Source organism: Mixophyes fleayi, chromosome 5, assembly GCF_038048845.1.
Source record: "Mixophyes fleayi isolate aMixFle1 chromosome 5, aMixFle1.hap1, whole genome shotgun sequence".
NCBI classification, from domain to species: Eukaryota; Metazoa; Chordata; class Amphibia; order Anura; family Limnodynastidae; genus Mixophyes; species Mixophyes fleayi.
In genome coordinates, this window is record NC_134406.1 from 62,461,855 (window position 1) to 62,488,682 (window position 26,828).

General features: G+C 37.9%; 1 protein-coding gene across 3 annotated transcripts in view; it reads right to left on the bottom strand.

Annotated features, from left to right (window-relative positions):
- ANKRD28 (ankyrin repeat domain 28) overlaps positions 1-26,828 on the bottom strand; it is a 102,870-nt gene that overhangs the window by 57,394 nt on the left and 18,648 nt on the right. Inside the window, exons 1-2 of one of the 3 annotated variants that reach the window (XR_012692765.1) lie at positions 6,688-7,993; positions 4,188-4,271 (exon numbers count right to left, since the gene is read on the bottom strand). Coding sequence is in view for 2 of the 3 variants with exons in the window: in XM_075212303.1 (XP_075068404.1) it covers positions 4,188-4,271; positions 6,688-6,834 (231 nt within the window). In the remaining variant the exon portion in view is untranslated. Of the gene's footprint in view, positions 1-4,187; positions 4,272-6,687; positions 7,994-26,828 lie in introns of those variants that run through there. The other 2 variants (XM_075212303.1, XM_075212304.1) reach the window with 2 other exon arrangements.

The following is a 26,828-nucleotide window of genomic DNA, read 5'->3' on the forward strand; positions in this document are numbered from 1 at the left end:
ACCCGCACCTAGAATGGCTTCCTTCTGTGTTATTCTCGCTGTTAGTGTACCCCCTTGCAGGGCACCTGGACTGGTACCTCTGGCTTCTTCCTTCAGATCAGGTTGCTGTGGATGGCTTACCATGGCCACAGCTGTTGCGGGCAGATTGTTATTAGAAGCTGGGTCCCAACCTCAGAAAAGCCCAATAATGGATTAGACTGTTCTAATCTGTATGTCACAGGAATTACAGCAGGAAAGTAGGCATAAAAAGCGGGATCTTAAAGCAGTGATATTTATCAGCTCAAGAAGTGCTTATAAGGACAGTTACGCACTAGTTAGTGGCAATAGTGATCTCCAGAAGTTCAGATGGTATAATCCCTAACATGGCAAAACAGGGCTCTTTTAATACAGTTTCCTACACATGTTGGCAGGGGGGAACACAGCCCCAAATCCTAGCTGGCACCAAAGTATGAGATATTACATCCATAGCTTACCCTCAGGATGCAATATTCACTAGACTTTGAGAGAACACAATTTAAAATTTACATCAATCCAAGATTTCCCAAATCACTTTCTGTTTACATTGTTCAAAGGTTTCCTATCTCTCTGAGAGAGACATGAACAATATAAAAATAAATACATTTACACTCCCTGCACCAGGATTTAGCCCTTTCTGGGAATACACGCCGTTACTAACTGGCGCCACAGCACCCATACATTAAATATTTACATTTAAATTAATAAATATACCCTTTAATACATCTTTAATCCCTTAGTGCTGAGGTTTAACCCATTCGGCACAACATCATCAGGTATTAATCCATTCGATACTGCAGCAAACATCTTGACCATATGGGAGGTGAGGGGGACCCGGGCACAATAGTAAATAAGCTAATGATCTTACTCAAAATTGAATATATAAAATAAAAGTTAATATAAGTGTTCTGTGATAGTCCCTTTGTTGATATTGCTTATTAATACATGGCTTTACTTCTTTTTATGGTACTACAATAGTAGTTTTATGCAGTTCCCCTGCCACATGAAAGAGCTTCATAACTTCTCAGCAATCAAATTGCTGCATAAAGTGTTTTAAATGATTGAGGCTCTGGATTGTTAGGAAATTTGGTGTTTCTTATTCTTTTTGCCTTGAAATTAATTTTTCTGACTGTAAAACAAACATAGCGTTAATAATTGGAATTGTGATCAACAGTGGGTAAAAAACTAATTGCACAGCAAAATCCTGAAGACATGCAAAGAAAACAAAATGAAAATACAACATGGCATTTGCAAAATGGTATTTGAATTCAACTTTTCTAAACTTGTCAACTTAAGTTTGTTCAGTCTACCCCCTTCTAGAACCAACATGAAATAGGAGGTCAAGAATAAAAATAAATAAATATAATATACTCCATCTCAAATTTAGCAGACTGCATCTTTAGGCTCCTCTCTCCATTAAATTATCTGACTGAAACAAGTTGCACTGAGACAGCACCCCATAAGTACATGATGTTCATTCAACACATACAGTACTAATTTGTTAATGATCCCAAATTAGAACAGCATGCTTTCATTCTACCAATAGCACATGAGCAACAGCAGACCCAGAGCTTGACAAAGTGTGTTTTCACAGCAACTGCAGGCATAATTCAGAGCTTTGCACTGTACATGTACAGTAGATTTGTTCCAACAAAACCACTATCCTTAGAAGAAAAAGTTGCTTTGTTTCAATCAGTCCATCAATACATGGATCAGCCAAGCTTAAAGCACTTTTAAGGAAAACAGTACTTCTGAGCAGGGAACGAATTCCTTTTTTTTTTTTTTAACAGAATATTCAAAACTATTTCATCAAGATCAACCACTTGCCTGTAGAGGATGAGTGGGACTTGCCCTCTACATGCCGCTCAAAACTGTAAAGGAAAAGTCCCACTCGCGATGCAATTAAGGGGCTGCAGGAAAACCCACGATCACTGCACATGGGGATTAGCATGTCTTGTAGCGTTGCAGCAGGAGACATCACAAAGTGCACATCCCTGCAGGCAAGCAGTGGAAATGCCAGGGATGGGGAGAGGAAAGTTCAGAGCCTTGATCTCCCTTAACCTGGCTCAGAAACACTTGGAGTGAAACTAGGGTGTTTTCCCCCTTTAAAATAAGGGTGTCGCAATTTAATAATGATCTGATCAATTTTGAAGAAAAATAAATGGGCTCTTTCAATTTAGAATAATGCTTTAAAAAAAAAATTATTGAAAAAAACAAACAAACAAACAAACCAAAACACTTCTGCTCCTCCATATTATTATTAGGGACCCTTCTTTAAAGACGGACGTCACCTCTAGCCATCTTACCAAATTTATATGATGGCACCACCTATGTGCACCCTTATTTTTCCATATAGAAGCAGGATATTCTTCCTATCTGACCTTAAAGTGGGAATGTTTTACAAGATAGGAAAGATTGTCATTTCCATTGAATTATCTCTTTAAATGTCAATGGCAGAAGAGTTTCAGCAAAGAAACTATATATTTGATGGTCTATAGATTGGATTCCATCACGAGTTCTAGTCTATTGACAATATAGTAGTAAAGTAGTACTAGTAAGCCACTCTTTTGCTATTTGTCAATATAGGACACATATGGTGTACTTCTAGGCCACTATGACAGAAACATGCAAGCATATCACCATGAATAGCCAAGGCATAGACAATAGAGCAATGCAAGTTTGTATAGCGAGAAACCATAACAGATTCAGACACTTGAGTGATCTTCACACTGTTAGGACTTATACCCAGATGTAAGCCAAATGCACAACTAGTCATGTGGGAGGTCCCTGATGGATACTCCACCGACCTCAAAAAGTTTAACTTGCATTAACTGAACTAAGCAAGGAGCATTAGGAAGACCACACTGCGAATGCAACACACCTCAACACAGGTAAAAATACAGCACTGGTAACAATGGGTTCCATTGTCAGACCTGTTTGCTTTTAAAACAATGGTAAACACACGTATTTGAAGGAGTGTTGGTATGAGGCCTTAAGGTTCTACATATTATCCAGAATTCTTTGGACTGTAGGCATGATACTTCAAATTACAAGAAAACATAGAGTCTTAAAACACATTTAAAAGGTTCCTAACAAAAAGGGGATACATTAGCGGAACATCCCTATAACTACACACGCACAAGCATTTTGATCACAAAGACTTCATGCATAAAACAATGCTATATATGATACAAATTAAAACATACAATTGCCTGTAAAAACAAGATTTTCAATTATAGTGATGTATTTGTGCTATCAGTGGTTGTATAAATTTTCTACCATTAAATAATCTAGACCAAAGCCCACTCTGTCCTCCTACTCTTGCTGTCAGTCTCATGTAAAACATTTTTTAACAGTATTTCTTACAGTTAAACTTTTCCCGTTAAAAAAGAAAATGAGTCAGTTTCAAGGTGACTCCATGATTTGTCATTGGCTTCTCTTCTCAGCACACATTTTCCATCTGCTTTCCAACTTTCCTTCACAGCTTACCAAGGCTCTGCCCAAAGAATTATAGGTCAAGCAAGGCTAAAGCAGCATAAAATTAACACTAACAGTCCCACAATGGCATTCATTAGTATCTTACTAACAGAGTAATAATCATAGAATGAGTAACTAGGTTTACGGTCAAGATCTGTTTGGAAAGTACAATTTGCTGTGGCATCTAGGAAGACAGAAATGCAGTGGGAAGAGTGCATGTGGAGACAAAATGAATGAAAGCCTTGACAATATCCCCATTGTACATGCCTCAACATGATGGTGAGCATACAAAACAGGTGAAGCCTGTGACCTTGTAGTTATAAAGGGGTCATCTTGGGGAAATGGCATGCAGTTCCCATAAGCTTGCTTTTTAAAATAGCTGGAATTCTATAAAGCTCAGGCAAGCTTGTGAACACAAACCTCATGTACTTGCCCAAACAAAACAAACAAATGCAATAAACATTTACATAAATTGCATTATTTTCCCAAAAAGAGGTAAAACAAGGCAATACTTGTGGATACCACAAAATAAGTTTAGCTGTCAAAGATTCAGGCAACTATTAAGTCACATCCACAGTCTTAAGGGGAAAACAAAAACAGGTTGTTTCTAAATACTATAAAATAGAAATATACAAAACTAGAACAATGGAAATAGCTAGGACAATACAAATCTACAAACAGTATAATAGGCTTACCTGAAAGTTAACATCTTCCTTCTTGAATATTAGTGCCCGAACTTCATCAGGATCACCATTAAAAATTGCTTGAACCAGGGGAGGCTGCAAAATGAATATAAAAATATAAATAGAATTATAATCTTTTATAATAGATTCAGTTTCCACTGAAATTTATATAAAAGGTAGACCTAAAATAGAAGTATTTATATCGAACTGCCACTAAAAAAATGGACAAATACTTATGCAAAATATCAGTAACATGGAATAAAACAAAGAAAGGTGATGTAAAAATAAAAATGCTTACATCTAACCTAGGATCCTCACTATTTTTATAATGCAAATGACCGGTCAGTTTGGCATTAGATGACTGCTGGAAAGGGCAAGTAAGTGTAAATACCCAATGCGCTGCTAGAAATGACCGTATATGATCGGATGAGTGCTGTTGCCATTATTAAGATACTAGAGCTCTAATAATACATTATACAGTTCAATTGAGCTTGGAGCACAAATTATAAAAACGAGAGGCATCCAAAGAGGGACTTGTTTAAGAGCCACTAAAGATACACCTACCTAAAAGATTTTAAAACCAAGCCCTTCCATCTAGTCAACCCCAACCCAAGATACTATTTGTTTTAGATCACAGAACTGGAAAACCACTTTAGTTCACCAGCAAATCAATTTGGTTCAAAGTGTTGGCGAAGGGTCATGTGTGTCAGGACCAATCATGAGCCGCAATCTCTTGCGGCAGCCTCCCTTAACGCTGGTTTACAGCAGGGGCTGAAATATGAATGGAAGAGCCCCTGGAAAACAGCTGCAAAAAGCAGCCCCAAGCTGTGGGGAAGAAAGTATAGTAAAATATTTACTGTATATGGCAGATTTCATCTGGCCAATAGGTTTCTGTTTACCACATTGAAAGAATGCATACCAAGTCACATCAACAGAGGTGGGAAAAAAATAATGCAAAATTTAGGAACAAGGGTTTGAAACCTAGCGGCCAGCAGAATCACTTATGGAGCCAGCAAAGACGGGTATACATTCATCTAAACAGAAATGTTCCCAAAATGAAGGCGCCACCAGCAATTTGTTGAGGGCATTGTCTATCACATTTCATGATCGACCAGATTTTTCTTTTGCAAAAAGTATGAGCTCCATGGCTTTCAGGGAAGATAGGCATTTTTATATGTAATCACTACATGGCATGGGGTTGACCCACACTAACAAAATGTAGTTGCTGAGGACATTTACAAATTTAATGCATTCCTTGTTTTTTTAATATCCCTAAGAGCAATGCATAATCTTGACAAAAACACTTTATAATATAATACTGTGTAAACTTAATAAATGCACAGCTCATAAAAAATACAAGAAGTACAAGAAGATAAAACTAACTGTAGGAGATTCAATTAAAAAAAACCAGACAAACCACTCAAATTTATGGTCTTTAAAAAAAAATATATATAGAAAAAAACCCACAAGAAAAAACCCCACATCTATTGAAGTGTGCAGCACAGGTCCATAGATATCCAAATTCACAATAACTAGGCCTGTTACCTACTGGTGTTAAAAGCATGCTTTTACTAGTGTTAAAGCCAAAAAAGCATGTAAACGCATATGATGATGGAGCCTTTTGGTTTCAATGTCCCAATACCCACTCCCACTAGTGGCTGCGGTTGGGAGCGGTGGCAGCATGGCAAGATATTTTGGACGCTGGCCCGCTCTGTTCACTCACATTCATTGCCTTGAGTAGATGAGTGCTGTATTAACTCTTACATGACTGCAGGTGTAAGCGCATGTTACAAACCACACCTCAACAACGAGGCATTGAGCCTTCAAGACAACTTTAAAATAAAACTAATTTGTAACAAACACTTAAGTATATGAAATCCTGGGTAATCCATGCAAATCTTGGTGGGAGTCCATAGTTCCACAGACTAGAATGTAACACTTCCACTTAAGACAAAAAAAAACACAGCAACCCTGATACACTATATCCCTGGTAGAGTATGTTTGCAATGCATGAAACAGTATGTGTGGAAACCAAGTAAACACAGCATGCAAATATTTACCATACAAGGGTCTTTAAAAGTAAAACGGGATATACAATGTAAAACTATAGTAAACAAGAAGTTTGTAATAAGTAAAAGAGGAAACAAAGGCTTATTTTGTGCTTTTTCTACAAAGTGCCTTGGCCTCACGGAACTTTCCCAACAAACATGAAATTTAATAGTCAAAAGTATGACAAAGTTTACATGGATGTACATGTCAAATATTCTTCCTCTCCGTTTCACCCCCCAAGGGTGCAGTAAAAGCCTTTGAGAAGTGGCATGCAGAGAAGAACCAAAAATAATAAAAATAAAATTACACAGTGGTATGGTTTATGTGCACTTAAGAAAAACACTTCTCAGTATTAGGTCGAAGTTTAATAAGAAGCAGTAACTCCAACTAACAACTTTTTACTATGAACGTCCAGGGTTAGAAAATTCTTGGTTGATTGGAACAGAAAACATTAAAGTCTTACCGTCACAGAGCCAGGGGGTGGATGACGATAAGGATTTCCACGAATTAACTTGGAAGGAAAATTTGGGGATTCATCTTCCCCCTCTTCCAAAACCACAATGCACACACGACTCATTCGATCTTGCTTTGAGCCAAAGCTCTTTTTCATTTACTACTGAAGTGTAAAAAAAAAAATGGCACAATGTCCATTCATACCTTTCTTTCCTCTGTGCTACCAAAGGTTCAATACTAAATGCATTTAGTAAAAGTAAAATGCCTCATTAATATACAAATTCAATATAGAACATTCTAATAAAAACATTGCTTTATCTTCAAAGATAGACTGCAAAGCAAAAAATATGCACATCAACATTGAAATCCGCTGAGATTCAAGAGACTTTTGTGGTTTCTCTTTCTACAAAGATAAATCAATCATTTACTAAAATACTTTAATGAGCAACCATAAAACGGTACTTTATTTAGTAGTAAAAAGAATCACTGCATCCTGCAAGGTCAGTTGGTTGCTAAAACACACTAGTCAGCTCTTTGGTGCCTGAAAACAACTGCATTCTGCTGAATCAATTGCTGCATTTCCCAGGTGATCCGAATGTGAAAATGGTTTTCATTCATTCTTTTGTTTTTCTGTTCTAATCCAGCACAGAGTTCCTATGTGAAGCATAAATATAACGCAAAGTCCACAAAACCACCAACAATGAAATCCTGAGTGGTGTGCTGGACTTCAGCTCATTCAACATGTGATGACTCAGACCAGAAGGGAGCTGTGTACTCCCAGTGAAACACAGCCGGCTAAATCATCGCACAATTGACAGAGGATGTGTTTACTTCATTATAAACAGGAAAACAAGCAGCAGATATGTTCTTCCCCGAAAAGAATTCTCACAGGATCCTCAACCTAACATACAGAAATCTTGCAGCAGTATAATACAAGAAGGTCCTTACAGCACTTCAGTCACAAGGAGTTAGGAATCTTGTATGGAAGTAGTTCCATAAGCCACAGCATCCTTTGTAGTATTCAGTCAGAGCTGGCATCCCCCATCCTTTAACATGCAAACATCTTAATTCTTGATCTGCCAAGTTCGATGTTCCCATAAGCATCACGCACTATTTAATAGGCTGCCTTTCACGATTTCAGAATAACTCCTTTGTTAAAGTGATGCTTCACAGAGCTGCAGAGCCCCCAGGCTGAGAGGCCGTTTGGAAGAGAGAACAGACAATTTCACTCCCCCAGCAGTAGCATTCCATCCCAGCTGTTATGGAAAGAAGCAAACACACTGCAGAGCTGCAGATTGAAATGCCTAGTAATGCTCACATGTTAACAAGAGATTTGAGCTGCTGCACTGAGTGAACCAGTAACTTCCTGTGATGGGGAGGAGCTTCAGTACCCCATTCAGCAGCAGTTACCAACAACATTGGTGGTTTAGTGACTAATCTGCATTTAGAAGGAGGGGGTACACGTAGAACTGAAGTTTCAACATTTTTTCCACATGGAAAATGGTACATTTGCTTGGTTAACTGACTCCAGGCTTTAGATTTTTTTTTTTCAGTTTTACTGCCACATATGAAAGCGGTTACTAAAAGCAAACCGTTATATTCAGGGATTGAAGAAAAAAAAAAGTTCTGTCAAATGTCTTTGGAACTACAAATGTATTTATCTGGGAGAATATAATATAAAAGAAGCTAAGCACTGGTTAAAAAACAAAAGCTATAAATATAGATATATCTATCTCTATCTACATCTACATCTACCTATCCATGGTCATTCTATTTTAACCACATGCAGTGAAATAAACATGGCTAACATTAAACATTAACTAACCACATGCAGGTAAGTGCATCTCATTCACAGTGCACTAACCTGCATGTGATGTTGGTAAAAAAAATTATCCAATTGGTGAATTTATAAAACAGTGCAATTCTAACAATACCAACATGCAGAAACCCCAGATAGAGCTTTTAACCTCTTCACAGCTGAGGCTTTATTCACCATTGTGATATTTTGGCACTTTTTGGGTTGGTCACATTCCAACACCAATATCAGTAATTTGTTTATACAGTGCCCGCACAATTTATACCTTGATTTATGAAAAATTTGAATGTTCATGAAAAAAACCCAATTGCTTTATTATATCTGACATGGCAAATAAAATCTACCAAAAAATTTCAAAACAAAAAAGTTTTTTTTTTTGATCACCACAAAGAAATACTTTGTGGTTCTTGATTTGGCATCAACCCACCTTTTTAAAACAGCCACAAGCAAGATTCTACAAATTTTCATAATAAAAATAAAAACAACACTTTTTGCTAGTCTGCATGATCTTGAATGAAATACATACAATGTGTATGAATAATTTGGGTAGCTCTTCAACCAGGTTTGTTCTGGTTGAAGAGCTACAGTGTAATCTGTCATTTAGAATACTTATAGAATGTAACATGTATATATTGCATTGATCCTCAGCAACCAGGTATTCAACATACTTTTTTTGCTAGTGCATTGTACATTTTTACTTACAAATTGCTGGCTCCTAACTTTCCAAGATATAAGACTAGGTCTGCCCTAAGGGATTAGCCAAAATCCCACATGAAAATATTCAAACTTTAGCTGCACTTCAAACATCGAATCATGTCAGGACTGTGGTATTGAAAAAGCAACAGAAAGTGAAAGTTTTACGCAAAGTACTAAAGGAAAACATTTACAGAACAAAAAAAAAAACAACAAAAAACACAATATCTCAAGTACCCTGTTTGAAGCATTTTACACATTACTGAAATGCTCCTTTATAAAGAAATTGCCGTTTTACAACATCTCATCTGCCATAATCAGCTAATACATTGCTTTCCCATCATGCTATAATGAAATGGGTATTGTGGGATGGGCCAACTGTTATTCATATATTGTTTGGCTCCTCCTACAATATTTAAAACCGTGCACATTATATAAAGTGGTTTATATGTCTGTAAATTCTATAGCTGCATGTAAAACACTAATCTTAAAGAGCTGAAATATCAATAAAATATGGTCCATTTATCCACTTAAAATTAACACTACAAATGAACAGCTTTAACTACTGAAAAAAAATAGAACTCTCGTTCAAATAAGTCAGACCGTGCACACTAAAGCTGGACTAGTATGTAAACTCCCAGAGGATTCCAATGTGTGTACAAACAGCAGCTTAGAGAAGAATGTTCATTTTTGAAAATGAAGGAAAGGAGGGGGAACGGTTTACACAACTCTCCATTTGGGAAACCCTGAGAAATAATATGATTAACATTTTGGGTCTGCGGAAGGGTGGTGGCAGACAGTGGATGTAACTATAAAAATCCAGGACTATGACTCATATGAGCATTGGGCCTCCCAACCACATCAGATGATACACAAAAAAAAATAAAAAATTTGTGTCATACAGTCCATGTACAATTAGGTTTCAACATGTGACTTTACTAGAAATTGAAACAAAGATTAAAACACCCAAGCAGATAGTTACCACATAAACATCTCTCCCATGCAAATATTAAACAGGACTTGTTTTAATAGAAATAAAAAAAATAAATAAAAATTAACCATGAGACAGCAATTGGGGCTGAGGCATCTTTGCAAACCTCCTGCATTTTACATAGATTTACATGTCTTTAATAACCACAGTTCCTGCTAGCGGGAACAAACAGTATATGCTATATCTATATTAGATCATCTATCTATATTAAATCTCTCTCTATAGCCAATCACATGTGCAACACCCTATTGATCTATCTCACACATACATACATATTAAATACATACAGTATCCAGTCAGTATCCACTTTATTAGGTACACATTCCCCCCCCCCCCCCAATATTCTTCCTGGCATGAGGCTTGAATTCAACAAAGGTGCTGAAAATATTTTTTTGAGATTCTTGTCCATGTTGACATTATAGCATCAAGCAGTTGCTACAGATTTATCGGCCTCACATTCATGTTATGCAACTCCCGTTTAACCACATGCCAAAGCTGCTCGAATGGATAGAGATCCGGTGATTGTGGAGGCAATTGGAGCACACTGAACTCATTGGTTTTTTTTCTTTTTGATTGTTCTCCTTGAAATTTATCTTTAAATGGGATTCCCATTCTGCATTTATGGGGGCAGTTACTAAATGAATCCAACATTTGACCTAGGTACCATTTTATATGATGATTATTTTTTACGTGAACACGCAGGCAAAAAAAAAGGTTCACAGGTCCACCCTAAACTGAATTCAGTCATGTTCATGAAACCAGCTTGAGATGACATATGCTTTGTGGCATGGCATGTTATCCTGCTGGTAGCAGCCATTAGAAGATTTGTAGTGTGGTCATAAAGGGATGCAAATGTCAGCAACAATACCCAGGTAGGCTGTGACATTTAAACAATGCTCAATTGGTATTAAAGGGTCTATTGTGTGCCAAGAAAACATTCCCCATATCATTACACCACCACCACTACCTGCACCGTTGACACAAGACAGGATGGATCATTGAATTCTGACTCTACCAAACTGTGCATGTCACAGCAGAAATCGAGAACCAGACCAGGCAAAGTTTTTTCCATTGTTCACTTTTGGTGAGCTTATGCCCACTGTAAACTCAGTTTCCTTTTCTGAGCTGCTGTAGCCAATCCACTTCAAGGTTCAACATGCAGTGTGGCATGCTTTTTTGCATATCATTGTTGTAATGCATGGTTATGGTCGTTGTCCAACTGTCCGCTTGACTATGTCTGACCATTCTCCTCTGACCCCTCTCATTAACAAGGTGTTTTCATCTACAAAACTGCAGCTGTTTTTTGCGCACCATCCTCTGTAAACACTAGAGACTGTTGTGCATGAAAATTCAGGAGATCAGCAATTTCTGAGATACTCAAACCATCCCGTCTGGCACAAAAAAATCATCCCATGGTCAGTCACTTAGATCAAATTTCTTCCCCATTCTGGCTTTTGCTCTAACAAACAACTAAACCTCTTGACCATGTATGCATTGATTGGTTTATTAGATATTTCCATTAACAAGCAATAAAGTGGCCACTGAGTATGTATACATATACATAGACAATCCCTGGAAAACCCTTTAACTGCTGCTCCACTCTGTCAGTTCATACACTGGCTGCCTGTAGTTTACCAAAAATAGAAATATTTTATATTTTTGGTAGTTTCATAACATCTCACAAATTGATCACACTTCTCTGCACAAGACCCGCATTTGTCATGCAATCTCACCATCTAGTGGAATTCCTTTCCTCGGACAAGACTTTCATTTAGTCTCCAAACCTTCAATCAGTTCCTGAAAACTCACCTCTTTAGAGGTCACCAACATTGCTGTGTGACTGTAGAACATAGCCTCACAAAGTGTTTGTACCCTTGCAATCTGACCGAAGCAATATGTGGCACCTGTGAGCAAGGTCCTTATGCATCTATTTTTCTGTTAATGGTGGACATCAGTGCTTCACGGAGAAGTTACACACCTACCTGCAGTTTGCAGATTACCGCTGAGCCGGAGACACATCTAAACGGATTGATCATGCTGATAGTCCTTGGGAAACTCAGTAGGAGTGAATTTGCAACATGTAATATAGTATTTTATATCATTTTTATTCTGTGTATACTGTTTTTTATTGTATGGTACATTAAAAAGCCCCTTTTGTTGAAAGATAACGCACTATGTGCTCGAAATATCCATTTTTATTTTGCATATGTGATATAGGGTATCGCGCATACATTGGCGAAGCAAGAACCTATGAATGATTTTGATTATTCACGCTACAAAGCACGAATTAGAGAATATTAAAGCATTGATCCGTCATTCCAGAGTTATACATACCACAGAAGAACTTTTCGTATAGACTTTAATGGATTAAGATCAACTGACGTTCTATTTTATACCAGTGTATTTCATACAAGTCTTTTTTTAACTCATAAGCACCCGATATATACACATTGTTATATACTTTGTATTGCTTATATAGAGGTAAGTGGTTACCTCACTGTTATATTAGGACAGCTCTATATGAGAGCGCTTTAAAAAGCCACATTTTCTGCTTGTTTCGACATATTTTTCTGTTCATACCCAGTCTCGTTTTATTACAATGTTTGTTCCCAATTGTAAGGCTCTATGTAATATGATGACAATATAGCATCAATCTCAATAATACGTTTCATAATATTGCATGGCTTCAACTTTAGTCGTTTTGCAAGTACACATGCATGTAAAGCTAAACATGCAGTGTTTATGAAATGAAAATGTTTGTAAAAAAACACAAGGGTTCTAAATGTAGTGTTGGTGCAAAGCAGTTAATATTTTTGTACAATTATTATAAAATACTAAATCTTTGAAGAGTGTGGGGTAGAGAAACAAAGATGCTAGATTTGAAAGCTGTAAGATTTTTGAAATTTTTGAAGTTTTGAACTCTATAATGCATGATTGAAGTTGTGCAAAATTTGGAAAATTGGCCCAGTCACTTCTACAAAAACAAAACAACTATTTACAAGCAGTGCTACTGAAAGAGATGACACTTAAGATAGAACACAAATAATAACTTCAGTTTGACACACAGTAAATGTAAATACAAGTCAGTTTTAAGAGGTCTGCAAAGTAGCAATATTTTCAGATTTTGTGAAAAGAAACAAATGTCTGGTATCAGAATATTGGCATGCTTGAAATGTTCCATTTCAGTTACAAGGGAGGTGTTTTAGGCAAAATATGTTTGACTAAGTCAAAACTAAAAAATAATAGAACATTTCTCCCAGAGTCTGATTCTTAGAAAATAAACATTCTGAAGAACAGGTTTTCAGTGGCAGAAAACAGTACAGCGGTGGGTAAAGCCGTAAACACAGGACCTTAGAAATATCAAAAATATGAAGGCAAATAAAGAAATACAAAAAAGAAGCCAGGAATAATATGTACAAATTGAAGAAAGAGGATATCAGAGTTATGAAAAAATGTTTTGCAGAATTTTACTATAACTTTGCAATTTATTTCAAGTGAAAATATATTTTTTTGACTGTGCTCATTGAAAATTCTCTTTAAATGGGGTACCCACCGTGCAATTCTCAGTGGCTGTTACTAAATTAATCTAAAATTTGACCTAGAAAGTATACAAAGGGACATATTCGTTATGCCATTACACAACCAACAGTCTGTATCGTTGACACAGGGCAAGATGAATTCATGGATTTGTATTGTTTGCTCCAAATACCATCTATATGTTGCATCAGAAATTGGAAGTGGAACCCAATTTGGTCTTTTCCTGGTGGAGCCCATCCACTTTAAGATTCAACATGATGTATATTCAGAGGTTCTCTTCTGCATATCCCTATTGTAATGTATGGTTATTTGAGGCAGACGATATATAACACCCCTCAGTGATCAATACTTTTACATCTGTTCATGCTGCACTCCACTGCCAATGAAAGAAACACATGAAAGCGTACCAGGAGTACATAGTCCATTACTTTTTGTCACTCCCTAGCTTATTAAGATGAGATTTCAAAGAATATTACCTATTGAAATAATTAAATTTAAGGGGATGTCCATGTTCAAAGTAAACATATTAATGAACAATAATCCTCTTGCTAGTTATTTGGGCCTTTTTTGAAGTTGGAAAATTTGGGAATGCTTTCATTTACCTAGTTAATGACTGTTTAAATTTAACCTGCAATTCATGGCACTAGAACAGTAGAATGCTGAACTCCACACTACCCTTCTACTCCAGAAGAGCCTAACAACCAGTGACCTTGACTTGTGCTGTCAGAAATAAAGACATTGCCACTCAAAGCATTACGCTGTGTGCTGGCCAGGACTGAACGCTCCAGCTGTGCATAGGAATAATTTATGGGAGAGTCCCAGATGTTGCCTGTGCTCACAATGTACAGGCACTCTACTGCTAAGCAGGATGCAATGGAGTGCTGGATTGTCCTGCATCGCTTCTCATACAGGTGTTGATTCTTACAAATGGTGATAGCATACTATGAAAAAAATGATGGTGGCCAGTCTAATTCTGTTACTGGACTGACAAATTATGTCCTAAAATGGAAACTATTCAAAGCACTGCAATTTACTCTAAAATTGTAAGACTGTTAAAAATATATATGTAGTAATAACAAGCAGCTTAATAAAAAGTCAGTTTACAAAACATAATTTAGAGATCCGCTGTTGCATTAAAAGTTCCCTAATTTGCTCATAACTGTTTTCCTGATAGAACATATATCACATCTGCAAATACTGGCACTATGGCAGCTGCAACACCTGTATATAAACCTCAAATGTGCAAACCTTAAGCCGACCATATACTGGCTGATTCTACCACTCAGCCTGAGCACCTAAGGACAGGGTTTGTGTTTAGTTGGGCAAGTGTGTGTGTGTGTTCGGGTTGGGTACAATTTTCTGGCCGTGGAAAACCCGACAGTACTAACCCTGGCAGGAGGAAACCGAAGAGCTGCTCTCCGACTCCATGAAATGACTGACAGCTTCCAAGTTAGACTTTTGTCAATTGCGGCCCATGAAGAAGCTGGCTGACATCCCATTGAAGACACTCAATATGATCCCTGAGGCAGCACCTGTACAAGGTACATGGTATAGTAATGAACCTTGTACAGGCGTTGCCTCCTTAAATTATTACCTGAACAAGTCGGATCACATTGATTCTCTTAAATGTGACACTGCTGCCGGATTCTTCAGGGTCTGCAATTGACAAGTCTACCTTGGAAGTGGTCAGTCATTTCAGCAAGTTTGCGAGCAGCTCTTCGGTTTCCTCCTGCTGGGGTGAGTACTGTCGGGTTTTCCACAGCCGGAAAACTGACTACTACCGGTGTGTTCAAACTGGAGAAGAAGATTTGATCATTCTGCGCATAGACCAAGCAGCTTCAGTGGAACTCATTTGTGTGGTTGGAATAGGATTGCATACACAGATCAAAAGCGGTTATTTTTCAATTGCATTTACGAACATGTTCAATAATCAGCATTGGCGCTTTTATTTTGAGGGGGGCGCACATATATTATAGGCTAATTGGCCATTCATACAGCATGTGTGGCTATCATTAATAAGGTACTACAATTCATCAATTAACACAGCAGCAGAATATAAGGTTGTACCATTCGGTAACAGAAGTACAGTTGTTTACAAGAGAACATACAGTACAACATTTACAAAAAAGTGATACTTTCATTTATGTATAGTACAGACAGCCTCAAAAAGAAACACTGTAACCATCTGTGCACTAAACATAGCAATCCTGTTTAAGAAGAGCTTCAATCACTGACACAATACAATAGCAGGAAAGGTCTGGAATAGAGAAACTTTAAAGCTTCCCCTATACCGCAACAAGCAATTATAGAACAGCAGGGCAAAATATGTTTCACTACATTTACATGTAAAGATATGTTCCACAATTACTTTGTGTAAATGCACAATAAAATATAGGATTTTTGTACTCACCGTAAAATCCCTCTCTCATAATCCATTGGGGGACACTACAAAACATAGGAGTATAGCTGGTGGTCCCAGCAGTCAGGCACTTAAACAGTTAAATCTGCGATTGTAGCTCCACCCCTGCTATGCCCCTCCCACACAAAGAAAACTCAGTTTGTGTCTAACAAAGACCAAAGGAGGGTCAAAGTAAGTCAACCAACACAACATAGTCAACCCGTAAAACTTTCAGGGTAAGGGTGGGCGTGCAGTGACCCCAATGAAATACGAGAAAGGGATTTTACAGTGAGTGCAAAAACCCTATTTTCTCTTACGTCCTATTGGGGGACACTGTGAAACATAGGGAACATACCAAAGCCGCTCCTAAGGTAGGGACTGCTCTGATAGGCTGCGCACAAAACCTTAAGGCCAAAGCTAACATCCTGAGATGGAAAACCCTGTAGTCTGTAAAATTTTACAAAAAAGTGTGGACAGAAGACCACATAGCTGCCCTGTATAACTGCTCAGTCTAAGCTCCAAGACGTGTCGCCCAAGAGGCACCTACCGCCCTGATTGAGTGAGCAGACAAACTGGCACTGGCCTAGTTGCTTTCGTATAAGCCAACTTGATGGTGGAAGTGATCAAACGGGCTAAAGACACCTTAGAGGCAGGCCAACCACGTCTGTGTGCATCATACAACACAAAAAGATCTGTGGTTTTGCGCAAACCCACAGTGCGGGCTATGAAACACTTAAGGGCCCTAACTATGTCTAACAATAGCAAGGACTGATCTAAAGACCTAGACTTCAGAGAGAAAGCAGGAACTACTATTACAGAGTGAAAGCAGGACACAAGACAAAGCCCCCAAGTCGTATACCTGCCGTGCCAAAGACACTGCCAGCAGAAATGCCACCTTCCAAGTGAAATACCGAAGGTCCGTCGAATCTAAAGGTTCAAACAGTTGTTGGACCAATGCCTGAAGAACCAGATTAATATTCCATGGTTCCACCGGTTGTACAAACGGGGAAAGAAAGTGAAGTACTCCCTGTAGGAAAGTGTGAACTTCTGGCAAAAGAGCCAACTTGCGCTGGAAGTAAATAGATAGGACGGAAACTTGCAACTTCAAGGAGGCTAAACGCAATCCTTTGTCTAAACTTGCCTGAAAGAAGGCTAGTAACCTGGAAAGGTTACGTCGTGACGTGTGAAATTGGTGCATTTCACACCAAAAAAAACCACAAGTTTTCCAGATTCTGTAACAATTTTTCACAGAAGATGGCTTTCTGGCTTTGATAACCGCTGATGAAAACCCTTTAGCTGTCAAAATCATGGTTTTAATAGCCACGCCGTCAAAGCCAACTGACCTACTGAATGACATCGAAGAGGACCTTGAGTGAGCAAGTCTGGAAGAAGAGGCAATCAAAATGGTGGTTGTATTGTCATTCCCAGAAGGTTCGACGCGCCCAGTCTGGGGCCACCAGTATGGCCAGTACTCGTTCCCTCTTCAATTTGAGAACCCTTGGGAGCATTTGAAGAGGAGGGAATAAATAGACTAGGTGAAACTTCCATGGCGTCCACAATTCCTGCTGTGGGCTACTTGTATTTTGCGCAGAAGAGGAACTTTGGCATTCAAGTGTGACGCCATGAGATCTCTCTCTGGACAACCCCAAAGTTGAACTAGGAGATCGAACACATCCTGATGTAGCGACCATTCTCCTGGGTGAATCTTGTTGTGGCTGAGAAAATATGCTTCCCAGTTGTCCACACTGGGAATGTAGATTGCTGAAATGACAGGCATGTGCCGCTCCGCCCACATCATTATCCCTGTTGGATTCCTTCATGGCTCTGGCACTGCGAGTGCCGCCTTAATGGTTTATGTAGGCGACTGATATTGCATGGTCTGATTGCAGTCTGACCAGTTTTCCCTGCAGAAAAACCTGTGCCCGGACTAGTACATTGTAGATGGCCTTTAGTTCCAGAACATTGATGGGGAGGGACGTTTCCAGTGGGTCCCAAGTACCCTAAAATCTATGAGTTAAGGTGAACCCTCCCCATCCCGACAGACTTGCATCTGTGGCGACAACTGTCCACTTCTATATTTGGAAAGATCGACCTCTGGAGAGGCGAGACCTGAGCAGCCACCAGGAAAGGGACTGTCTTACAGGAGAGGAAAGACTGATCATCTGTCAATCCAAGTGTAAATGGGACTTTGACTATTTTCGCAGTAAATCCCACTGAATAGCTCTCTAATGGAATTGAGCATAGGTTACTTCTTTGAATACTAAAACCATTGTGTTTAGTTACCCCCATGCAGCTGTAAAATACTGCAGGACTCTGCAAGCAGAGTTCTACAGTGCAGCAAACACAATTCACACCACCGTAATTCGGGTTTAATGGCCAGAAGAGAGAAGGGCTTGCCAAACTGGTCAGCAGCCCTATAAGGGCTTCTAACTAAAACTCTAAATAGGGGTGAACAGGCAGGTGTATGTATTTATGACGACTGGGATTAGTGGACAAAGTAGGGATTGTTAAAAAATAATAATAAAAAAAAAAAAAGAAAAACTGTTGAGCATTTACAGGCCCTTTAATTAAAGAAAATACAAATACATTCATAAAATGGGCTCTTATAAGCATGTCAAAGGTATGAAAAGTGCACAATAATGATCATCCCTTAATCCATTGAGAGAAGCTGTATATATAGTAATCCAACTCCAACCAAGTCTAAAATATCTACATACAACATTGAGCGCTGTATTATTAATATCTATCCTCTTATAAGCATGTTTCAAATTGGATGGCTGGATATTATAAATCACCGGCCAAAAGTCAAACAAAACCCCATACGCTAATTTTGTTTTCTTTAAATCCTATTATGACTGTACATGATTACCAAGTACCCCTTAAATCCAAGTTTAGTGTTTTTGCGCCTCCTACATGTGCATTTTTACACAGTTTACCATGTAATATAAATGTTACAACTACACCTCTGAATTTGTATATACTTGATTCTTTCTTAACAAGCAGCAAACTTTGCTATCTCAATAATAGATACTCTGGAGGAATGGAACATGACTATAGGTCAGCAGCAAGTGATCAGGGGAAATTACCATAGCACGCTATAAAAAAGTCTTGAGACCACAGCTTCGGTTATTACTCTTCACAAACAGCAATGCAAATAAGGCTACAATATTATAAAATATAAACTGATATATAGGCAAGCAACATATCAATTTTCAACAACTTCTTTATCAGGTTTTTTTTTTGTTTGTTTTAAAGACAGATGTAACGATCACTGTCCCAGATGCAGAGGGCATGGTATTGCTTGACAAAAAAGTTTTGATATTTTTTTTTTTTTTATTCAAATCTCCTATTATGATTTTACTTAGAGAATTACAAAGAAAAACCTGCTACAAATGCCGCACCCGTTGAAAAATCACCACAGCCGCTTGGCTTCACGCTATTATGTGTCAGTGAAGTGTCACAGTAGTTGGGATGGAGGCATTTCACAGACCAGCAATGACTGTTACAGTATACTATGGAAGAGAGGAGCGGCAGAGGCAATTGTGAAAACCTCACTCATGACAGTGCAGTCACAAGTTATTTATGAATGAAATTAATTTCCCAGTGCATCTGCCTCTCCTCCCGCTTCTTGTAGTAACACATATATCCACTTAAATGACACAAACTGCTGGCCCAATCTTCAGTCAGATGCACCCCACAGCGCTCATGCAACTTCACACAGGTATGACAAAATCAATGGATAGAAGTGTGACTTAATATTAGCATATGCTTAATACGAATCAGATGTTTGATTCTACATATAATTCAGAGTTAGAATAACAGATTTGATGAGACACGAAATTTTAAATTTGAGTGATAACGCCTCATCTAGGGCCATGCCCATTTTGCACATGTTACTGGCATTATGCAGATATATGCTGCCAATTTGTACATAAAAAATAATCCAGCATCACAACATAAGACAAACTATAGGACAGTGATGGCTAACCTTTTCGGCTTGGTGTGTCAAAAATCAGAAAAAAGTGTAGCCTTCCTCGGGTCGCGTGTCACTTAAAAAAAATAAATATATATATATATATATATAATTTAATAAAAATATAAATATAAAACAACACTACATAAGATTGCTTGTGGCCAGTATCTGGTTTCACCCTGTAGCCCAATGACAAAATAAATAAATATATATATATATATATATAATTTGTCATTGGGCCACAGGGTGAAACCAGATACTGGCCACCAGCAATGTTATGTAGTGTTTTTATTAATAGACAAAAGACTCAATTTCTGGTGAGCCTGCAGGGTATGCAGAGCTGTGTGATTATATATAAATATTGTATTATGGGATAAAAAAAAACTTTTTTAATCCTATAATACAATATTTATATATAGTCAGACAGCTCTGCATACCCTGCAGGCTCACCAGAAATGGAGTCTTTTGTCTACAAATAAAAACACTACATAACATTGCTGTTGGCCAGTATCTGAGGCTATTTTACTATTAAATATTATAAATAGCCTATCACAAGCCCTACCGTGCTCCAGGGAAGCGCGCCATTGAAGTAATGCCGGGAGATATACACAAGGGAGGAGCTGCTGCGACCGCGCATGCGCAGCAGCTCCATTTCGCCGATGGGGAGATGTTCAGCAGCCGCGGCGCTGTCAAAGAAGCGTCCACGGCTGCTGTACAGAAAAAATATTTGGTATGTTTAAAACAGGTAGTTTGACTAAATCGCCTGGCGTGTCAGTCAAACTGCCTCCGCGTGTCACGAGTGACACGCGTGTCATAGGTTAGCCATCACGGCTATAGGACATCCTTTAAACCAGATAGTAGAGATCTTAGACCAGCTAAATAAGGATTTACTATTGTTGTAACAGTGGAACAGTTAGAAACCCTGCATTAAAACCAATAGCACACCTCCAACTGTTACAGTGGTTTTATACCTCAATACTCCATTAGGTAGATATCTGATAGCAGTGCGGGACAAAGCCCAGAGAACAATTTCTGTTGATATTAACAGATGCATACACATCCAGGTTAACTAACTGGCTCCTAAATTCCACATAAATTTGTGTACCTCTGTTCGACAGAGCAAGTCAAACAAAGTTTTTTTTTCCTTCAGGAAACTTTATTACTATAGCAGCCATGTCCTGTCCTGTCCTGTCCCCCCCCCCCCCTCCCCTTCCTTAAACCAGCACATTGGTGGGGTGACATCACCAGAGACTTCCTCCTAAGTTTGGCCTAAGTGTCATGTAAGGTGTTACTTTAACATTCATGTCAGTAAGGATCCATTAAGAACTTATTTTAGTTACCAGATCTATTTTTCTCATGATTCATTAGGGATCAATATGAGATATGTGGTAGACTTTTGTGAAAATATAAAAGGCGACGGGGAACAAAAAAACAAAACAAAAGGCCCCATTTCTCCTAAACATGAAGTCAGACTACACCTTTAGTGTTCTTATACTTAGAAGATGCGATGAAAGACAAGAATCATTGAAAACGGCATTTTAAAACAGAAAGCTATTTAAAAAGCACAGTGTTCTAGAACACCATTATTACTGTGACCACAGCCACACTCCTATAAAGAAACCCTTTGACATAACTGGGGCTTCAAGCAAATGTGGGTGTGATTCTCCACAATGAAAGCACAGTATTCTGATACACTGTGCATGGGAGTGTAGGGATGTTAGAAGGAAAGTGGAGCATATCCCTGTCACCAAGGTACCCAGGATTTGTCCAAAAGGGACGATAGACCGATTATTGCGTAAATCTAAATTAGGCATGAAAATTAGTTAAGAGACCTTGAATGCTTATGTAGTTCTGTTGCTGATGTTGCGTAATCACTATGCACAGCATCAAAATAAATGAGAATTTAGCATTTGCTTTTTGCTGCCACCTTGTGGAAAATAAGGTATTAGCTATGTTTTCCTGCAGCAAATAATAAATGCATAAACCCATACAAAGTACAATACAACAATATATATATATATATATAATTTCATTTTATAAATACACAAGCTCCTTTTTAGTTCTTATGCATGCCAGAAGTATTTTAATGCTAAACTTAACATGCACATTAAGAACATATCTTTTTAATGTTACCTAGACGTAAACAGAATATTTAGTTTAATTTCTACTAAGACTACACTTATTTACTTATAGTTGTGTCTTTATAAGGCTTTGTATAGTTAACTGCTTGATATAAACAGAAACAAAGTTTAGATATTACTCTTAACATTTTTTGTCAAAGTCACAGAGAAAGACAATGGGTCATCCACCAAGTACAGTGTAATGCTTTTAGCTCATTCTATTTGTGCCTATAGTAAAGAGTTAACATTTTGGGTATTATATCCCATTTATCAAGCCTCATTGGGTAACAAACTCAGAGGCATTGGTCATCTTTAACACCACGAGAATTTTGCTGAACCCACTATCCAGAACTTTTCTTTCAGAACTATGCCAGTCACAACAGGTAAAGCAGATTTTATGTTCATTGTTGAGATTCCCTTGCCTTCAGTAAAACTGCTGCATATGAAGAACTATACTTGAGTAAAACTATTTACAGACTTCAAAAAGTAACAATGACAAATGCAGCCTATATACACACACAAAGTTACAAAGGTAATATTGCCTATATTGTTATATAATAAATGAAAAGCTATATTACAAATTAAAAGCTATATTAAATACTAACTTCCTAGTGTACTTTGTACTAGTCTCACATTTTTGGAGGGTTGAAAACAACTAAATATATTTAATCCTTAATTGAAATATCACAGGCCTCAATTGGAAAGATGACAGAAAAAATAAATCACAAGCTCAGGCTTCTCTCGGTTATATATATAGCTCCGACTTTACAGATGAGTCAGATACACTTTCTTTTCTTTCTCTAGATGGCTTAACGCCTACAATAATTAATAGGTGCATGGTGTTTGCATTATTATCTATTCAATCATATTGCTGGAAAATCTTCAATTAATGCAAATATTGTTTGTTAGAAAACACCCTCCAAAATTCCACTCCAGTAATCAAAGTTTAAGATACACAATTTACTTTAAAAGCTTGTATATAATAGCTAAATTCACCAGATCAGCCAGGTTATCTCAGATACATGAGAACTACATATACAGCATGGCTGTAGTGCCATTAGTTCACACGCATTATGTGAAAAATGCATGCCTTTTACCATGTATGTACGCAATATGTATGTGAACTAATTGCAGTGCAGACAAACATGTGCAATTCATGCGTGTCTATATTTCCATAAATGATCTGGGAACCCAAACACTAAGTAAAACAACAGCACTTTACCTGCTGGCTGATTAGCAGGCTAGAATGAACGTTACCAAAGACCATTTTGTTTTTTTGTATTTTTTTGTAAAGTAAACATGGCCTCCATATGCCTACTGCAGAGCTGAATGCTTCTGGAAGACTGTCCTTTCTTTGGTGTATCCAGACCCTCAAGCGAATGTGAAGGATGCACTTGCTATAGAGTTCAATTTTATCTTTTTTATTCCAGAGGAGACCACCATTTTTACACTGCAACTGAACTGACTTCAGGTAAAATGCTATTCGTGTACCTAGGTTACATACTGGCATACTGTTGGTCATTATCATGTAATGTGATGAGATTGTCTGTGGCATATCAGAGGGAAGGCAGGAGTGGCACGGATAGGTGCGGACAATAAAGGTCATCCCAGCACAACGCTTATAGCTGTAAAGTCAAGTTCTAGCTAGATCAGATATGAAAATGGAAACCAGTGAGCACAGCTTATCTACCTGATTGGATTTTTTATGTCTAATTAACTTAATCAACAGGCCATCTGATTATCACAATGGAAGATGTGATTTTTTTAATTCTGTTATTTGTAGGGTTAATTTAATGAAAAAAAAGAATGTATTACATTTGTTGAAATTTGGTTTCAATTTAAGATCGGATAAATCATCAGCTATTTATATATAGTGCCATTAATTCCGCAGCGCTGTACAGAGAACTCACATCAGTCCATGCCCCATTGGAGCTTACAGTTTAAATTCCCTAACACACACAGGTGAATTTTAATAGTAGCCAATTAACCTGCTAGTATGTTTTTGGATTGTGGGGGGAAACCCACGCAAACACTGGGAGAACACACACTCCAGAAAGATAAGGCCATGGTCAGGAATCAAACTCATGAAACCAGTGCTGAGAGTCAGAGGTGCTAGTAACTAAGCCACCGTGGTGCCCAATAAATGATGCTGGGAGCCACTACAAGAGCAGGACTGGTTAGGAAAGTTTCAACCAACATGAATGTTTTTGAGAACAGGATACAAAGTCTACGGAACTGCATTCAGGAACGATTTGAGGGGAAGTTTGTTACTAGTCAAACTTACCATGGAGAAGAAAGCATTTAGGTAATTGGAAATAAGGCTTATGTATAGCTGTTGAAACCAGAACACGTTTTCAATAATATTGTCACAAGATGCACAGGAAGAATTGAGGCTTTGGAAGTACAAGACCTAAAATTTAATAGGAGGACTTGGTGTGAAAATGAAAATATAAAGAGCAGTAATATATTCAGATTTTTATAAATATCTACCACTATTTCACATGGGCTTCAGGTGAAGCATATAAAGTGTTACACTTGGAGAACTTAAAACAATTGAAAATATACTGGTTAAAATCCCATTGACTATATGGAAACATACTATACGATTTACAGCAATTAACAGATTTGTCTACTCTGAAAAAGGGTACCATAATTCTATGCTTGTATAAAACTATTAAACATTGGACAATTCTGCTCAGAAAATGATATTAGCATATTTACAGCATTGGATTCTAAGAGTACAAAACACTGGAGGCAGCTACCTTAAAGTATATGGACAGTGAAGACTGGGCCATTTGAGAGAAGGTATTTCAGTGGTTGGTTGGTCTCTGGGAATCGGATATATTTGCCTGCAACTGTAATACAAACTGCAAGAGACTTAATTCAATTTTCTACCAAACTGGTTCTGAAGCCATTGGTACTTTCACACACAACTAGCAGGGAGAAAATAATTGGGCAGTGCCTCCTATAATTAGAAAAAATATATTGAGAAAGGGTGGTGAAGAGGTTACAGTAATTGTAGAATAGTGGATTTTTGCCAGGATGCATCATATTAACCCCTCCTGTTTGAGAACTGTAGCTGAATGACAATCAGTAGTGGCTTACTTGGTAGGGCAGCTTGGATTACCACCTGTTAGTTTTGCACTACCTGAGGTAAGAAGTGTCTCCTGTGGCAATAGTTTGTACATGTACTGACTGTATACAGGACAACTCTCTGACTTGATATGGAGGGACCCTCCAAGCAAGCTAACCTTCCCATTAGGACTGAAATCCTGGAGCGACAATTTTTCTTATCAGTTCTAGCATCCGCTAATGAACCTCACAAATTTATTCCAAAAGTCTAAAGTAACAGCACATTTTTGAAGCTAGCTCCTACATTTTCTCAAGCTTTGCCTAAAAGTACACTGCACGCTTAGGAAAAGCATGCTTGAAAGTTTACAGACCCATGCCAAATCACAGTCCAGGGGGTAAATTTATCAAGCTGCGAGTTTCCGGCAGGTTTGAGAAGTGGAGATGTTGTCTATAGCAACCAAATGCTAGCTATCATTTAATAGAATGTATTAAATAAATAACTAGAATCTGATTGGTTGCTATGGGCAACATCTCCACTTTTCAAACTCGCAGCTTGATAAATTTGGCCCCAGGTCTACAGCCTCCATTTTAAAAAAAAATACAAAAAACATTGGGCATCATGTTTTTAAGAGTTGGGAACAATTTGCAGTCAGTAACTGTTTCAGTGTAATACCTGAGAAACCATCAGCTATAAAAATAGAAACTATGAAACATTGTTTGCCCTTATAGCAATTAATATGGTATCTCCAACTCACGTCCTCAGATATTTGTCTCTGAATAATTTATGCACTCGTTTTACTGAATGTTATTTATAATTCAGTAAAAAGTTTTTATTTGCAGTCGATAAACCAATTAGTTTAAGAACAAATTTAAACCAAGCGGCATCAGCAAAACAAGAAAAGAACAATAGGAGTCAAAGACCCCTCATGAGTAAAGGAAAAGGGATTGGTCATAGAGCTGCAATATGTTATCATAACAGCCGGGCTAACAGGAAGTTTTCCCGACAGTGGACTTCAAGACTTCATACATAAAAGGTTGATGTCTTCTAAACCTACAATGACAGGGACGCTACAGATAATATATTTTCCTAGCTCCCATTAAAAAAGAAGTTTGGTAAGTGAGCTGTAAGGGGGATATAAAAAAACCCAAAAAACACACCAGATCTTTATTTACTGTTCCGTCCATGTAGCAAATATGGTGGAGACCCATCTCCAAGTCATTAGTGATTGCCTGCAGCTGGGAGCTGCGCCATTTATATACCACAGCACCTCAATCTATTCCGCCCTATCCAATAGAGCAGCACAGCTGATGAAGTCACCTTGCTTTGTGTAAACTCCACTGGCTGCCTGCTGAAAATAAGGAATATAGGGTGGGAGAGGGGTTTGGTGTCCAAAAAGAACTATGAGAAAATCGATGCATTTAGATAAAATTAACTTCTATAATGATGTGGAAGCAGCAAGGGTGTTGTTAGTTTTTCACATATGGCTTCATGTCTATTTCTTTATTGTTGAATAAATAACAAAGTAAAATATGTTGTGTGTTATTTGTAAC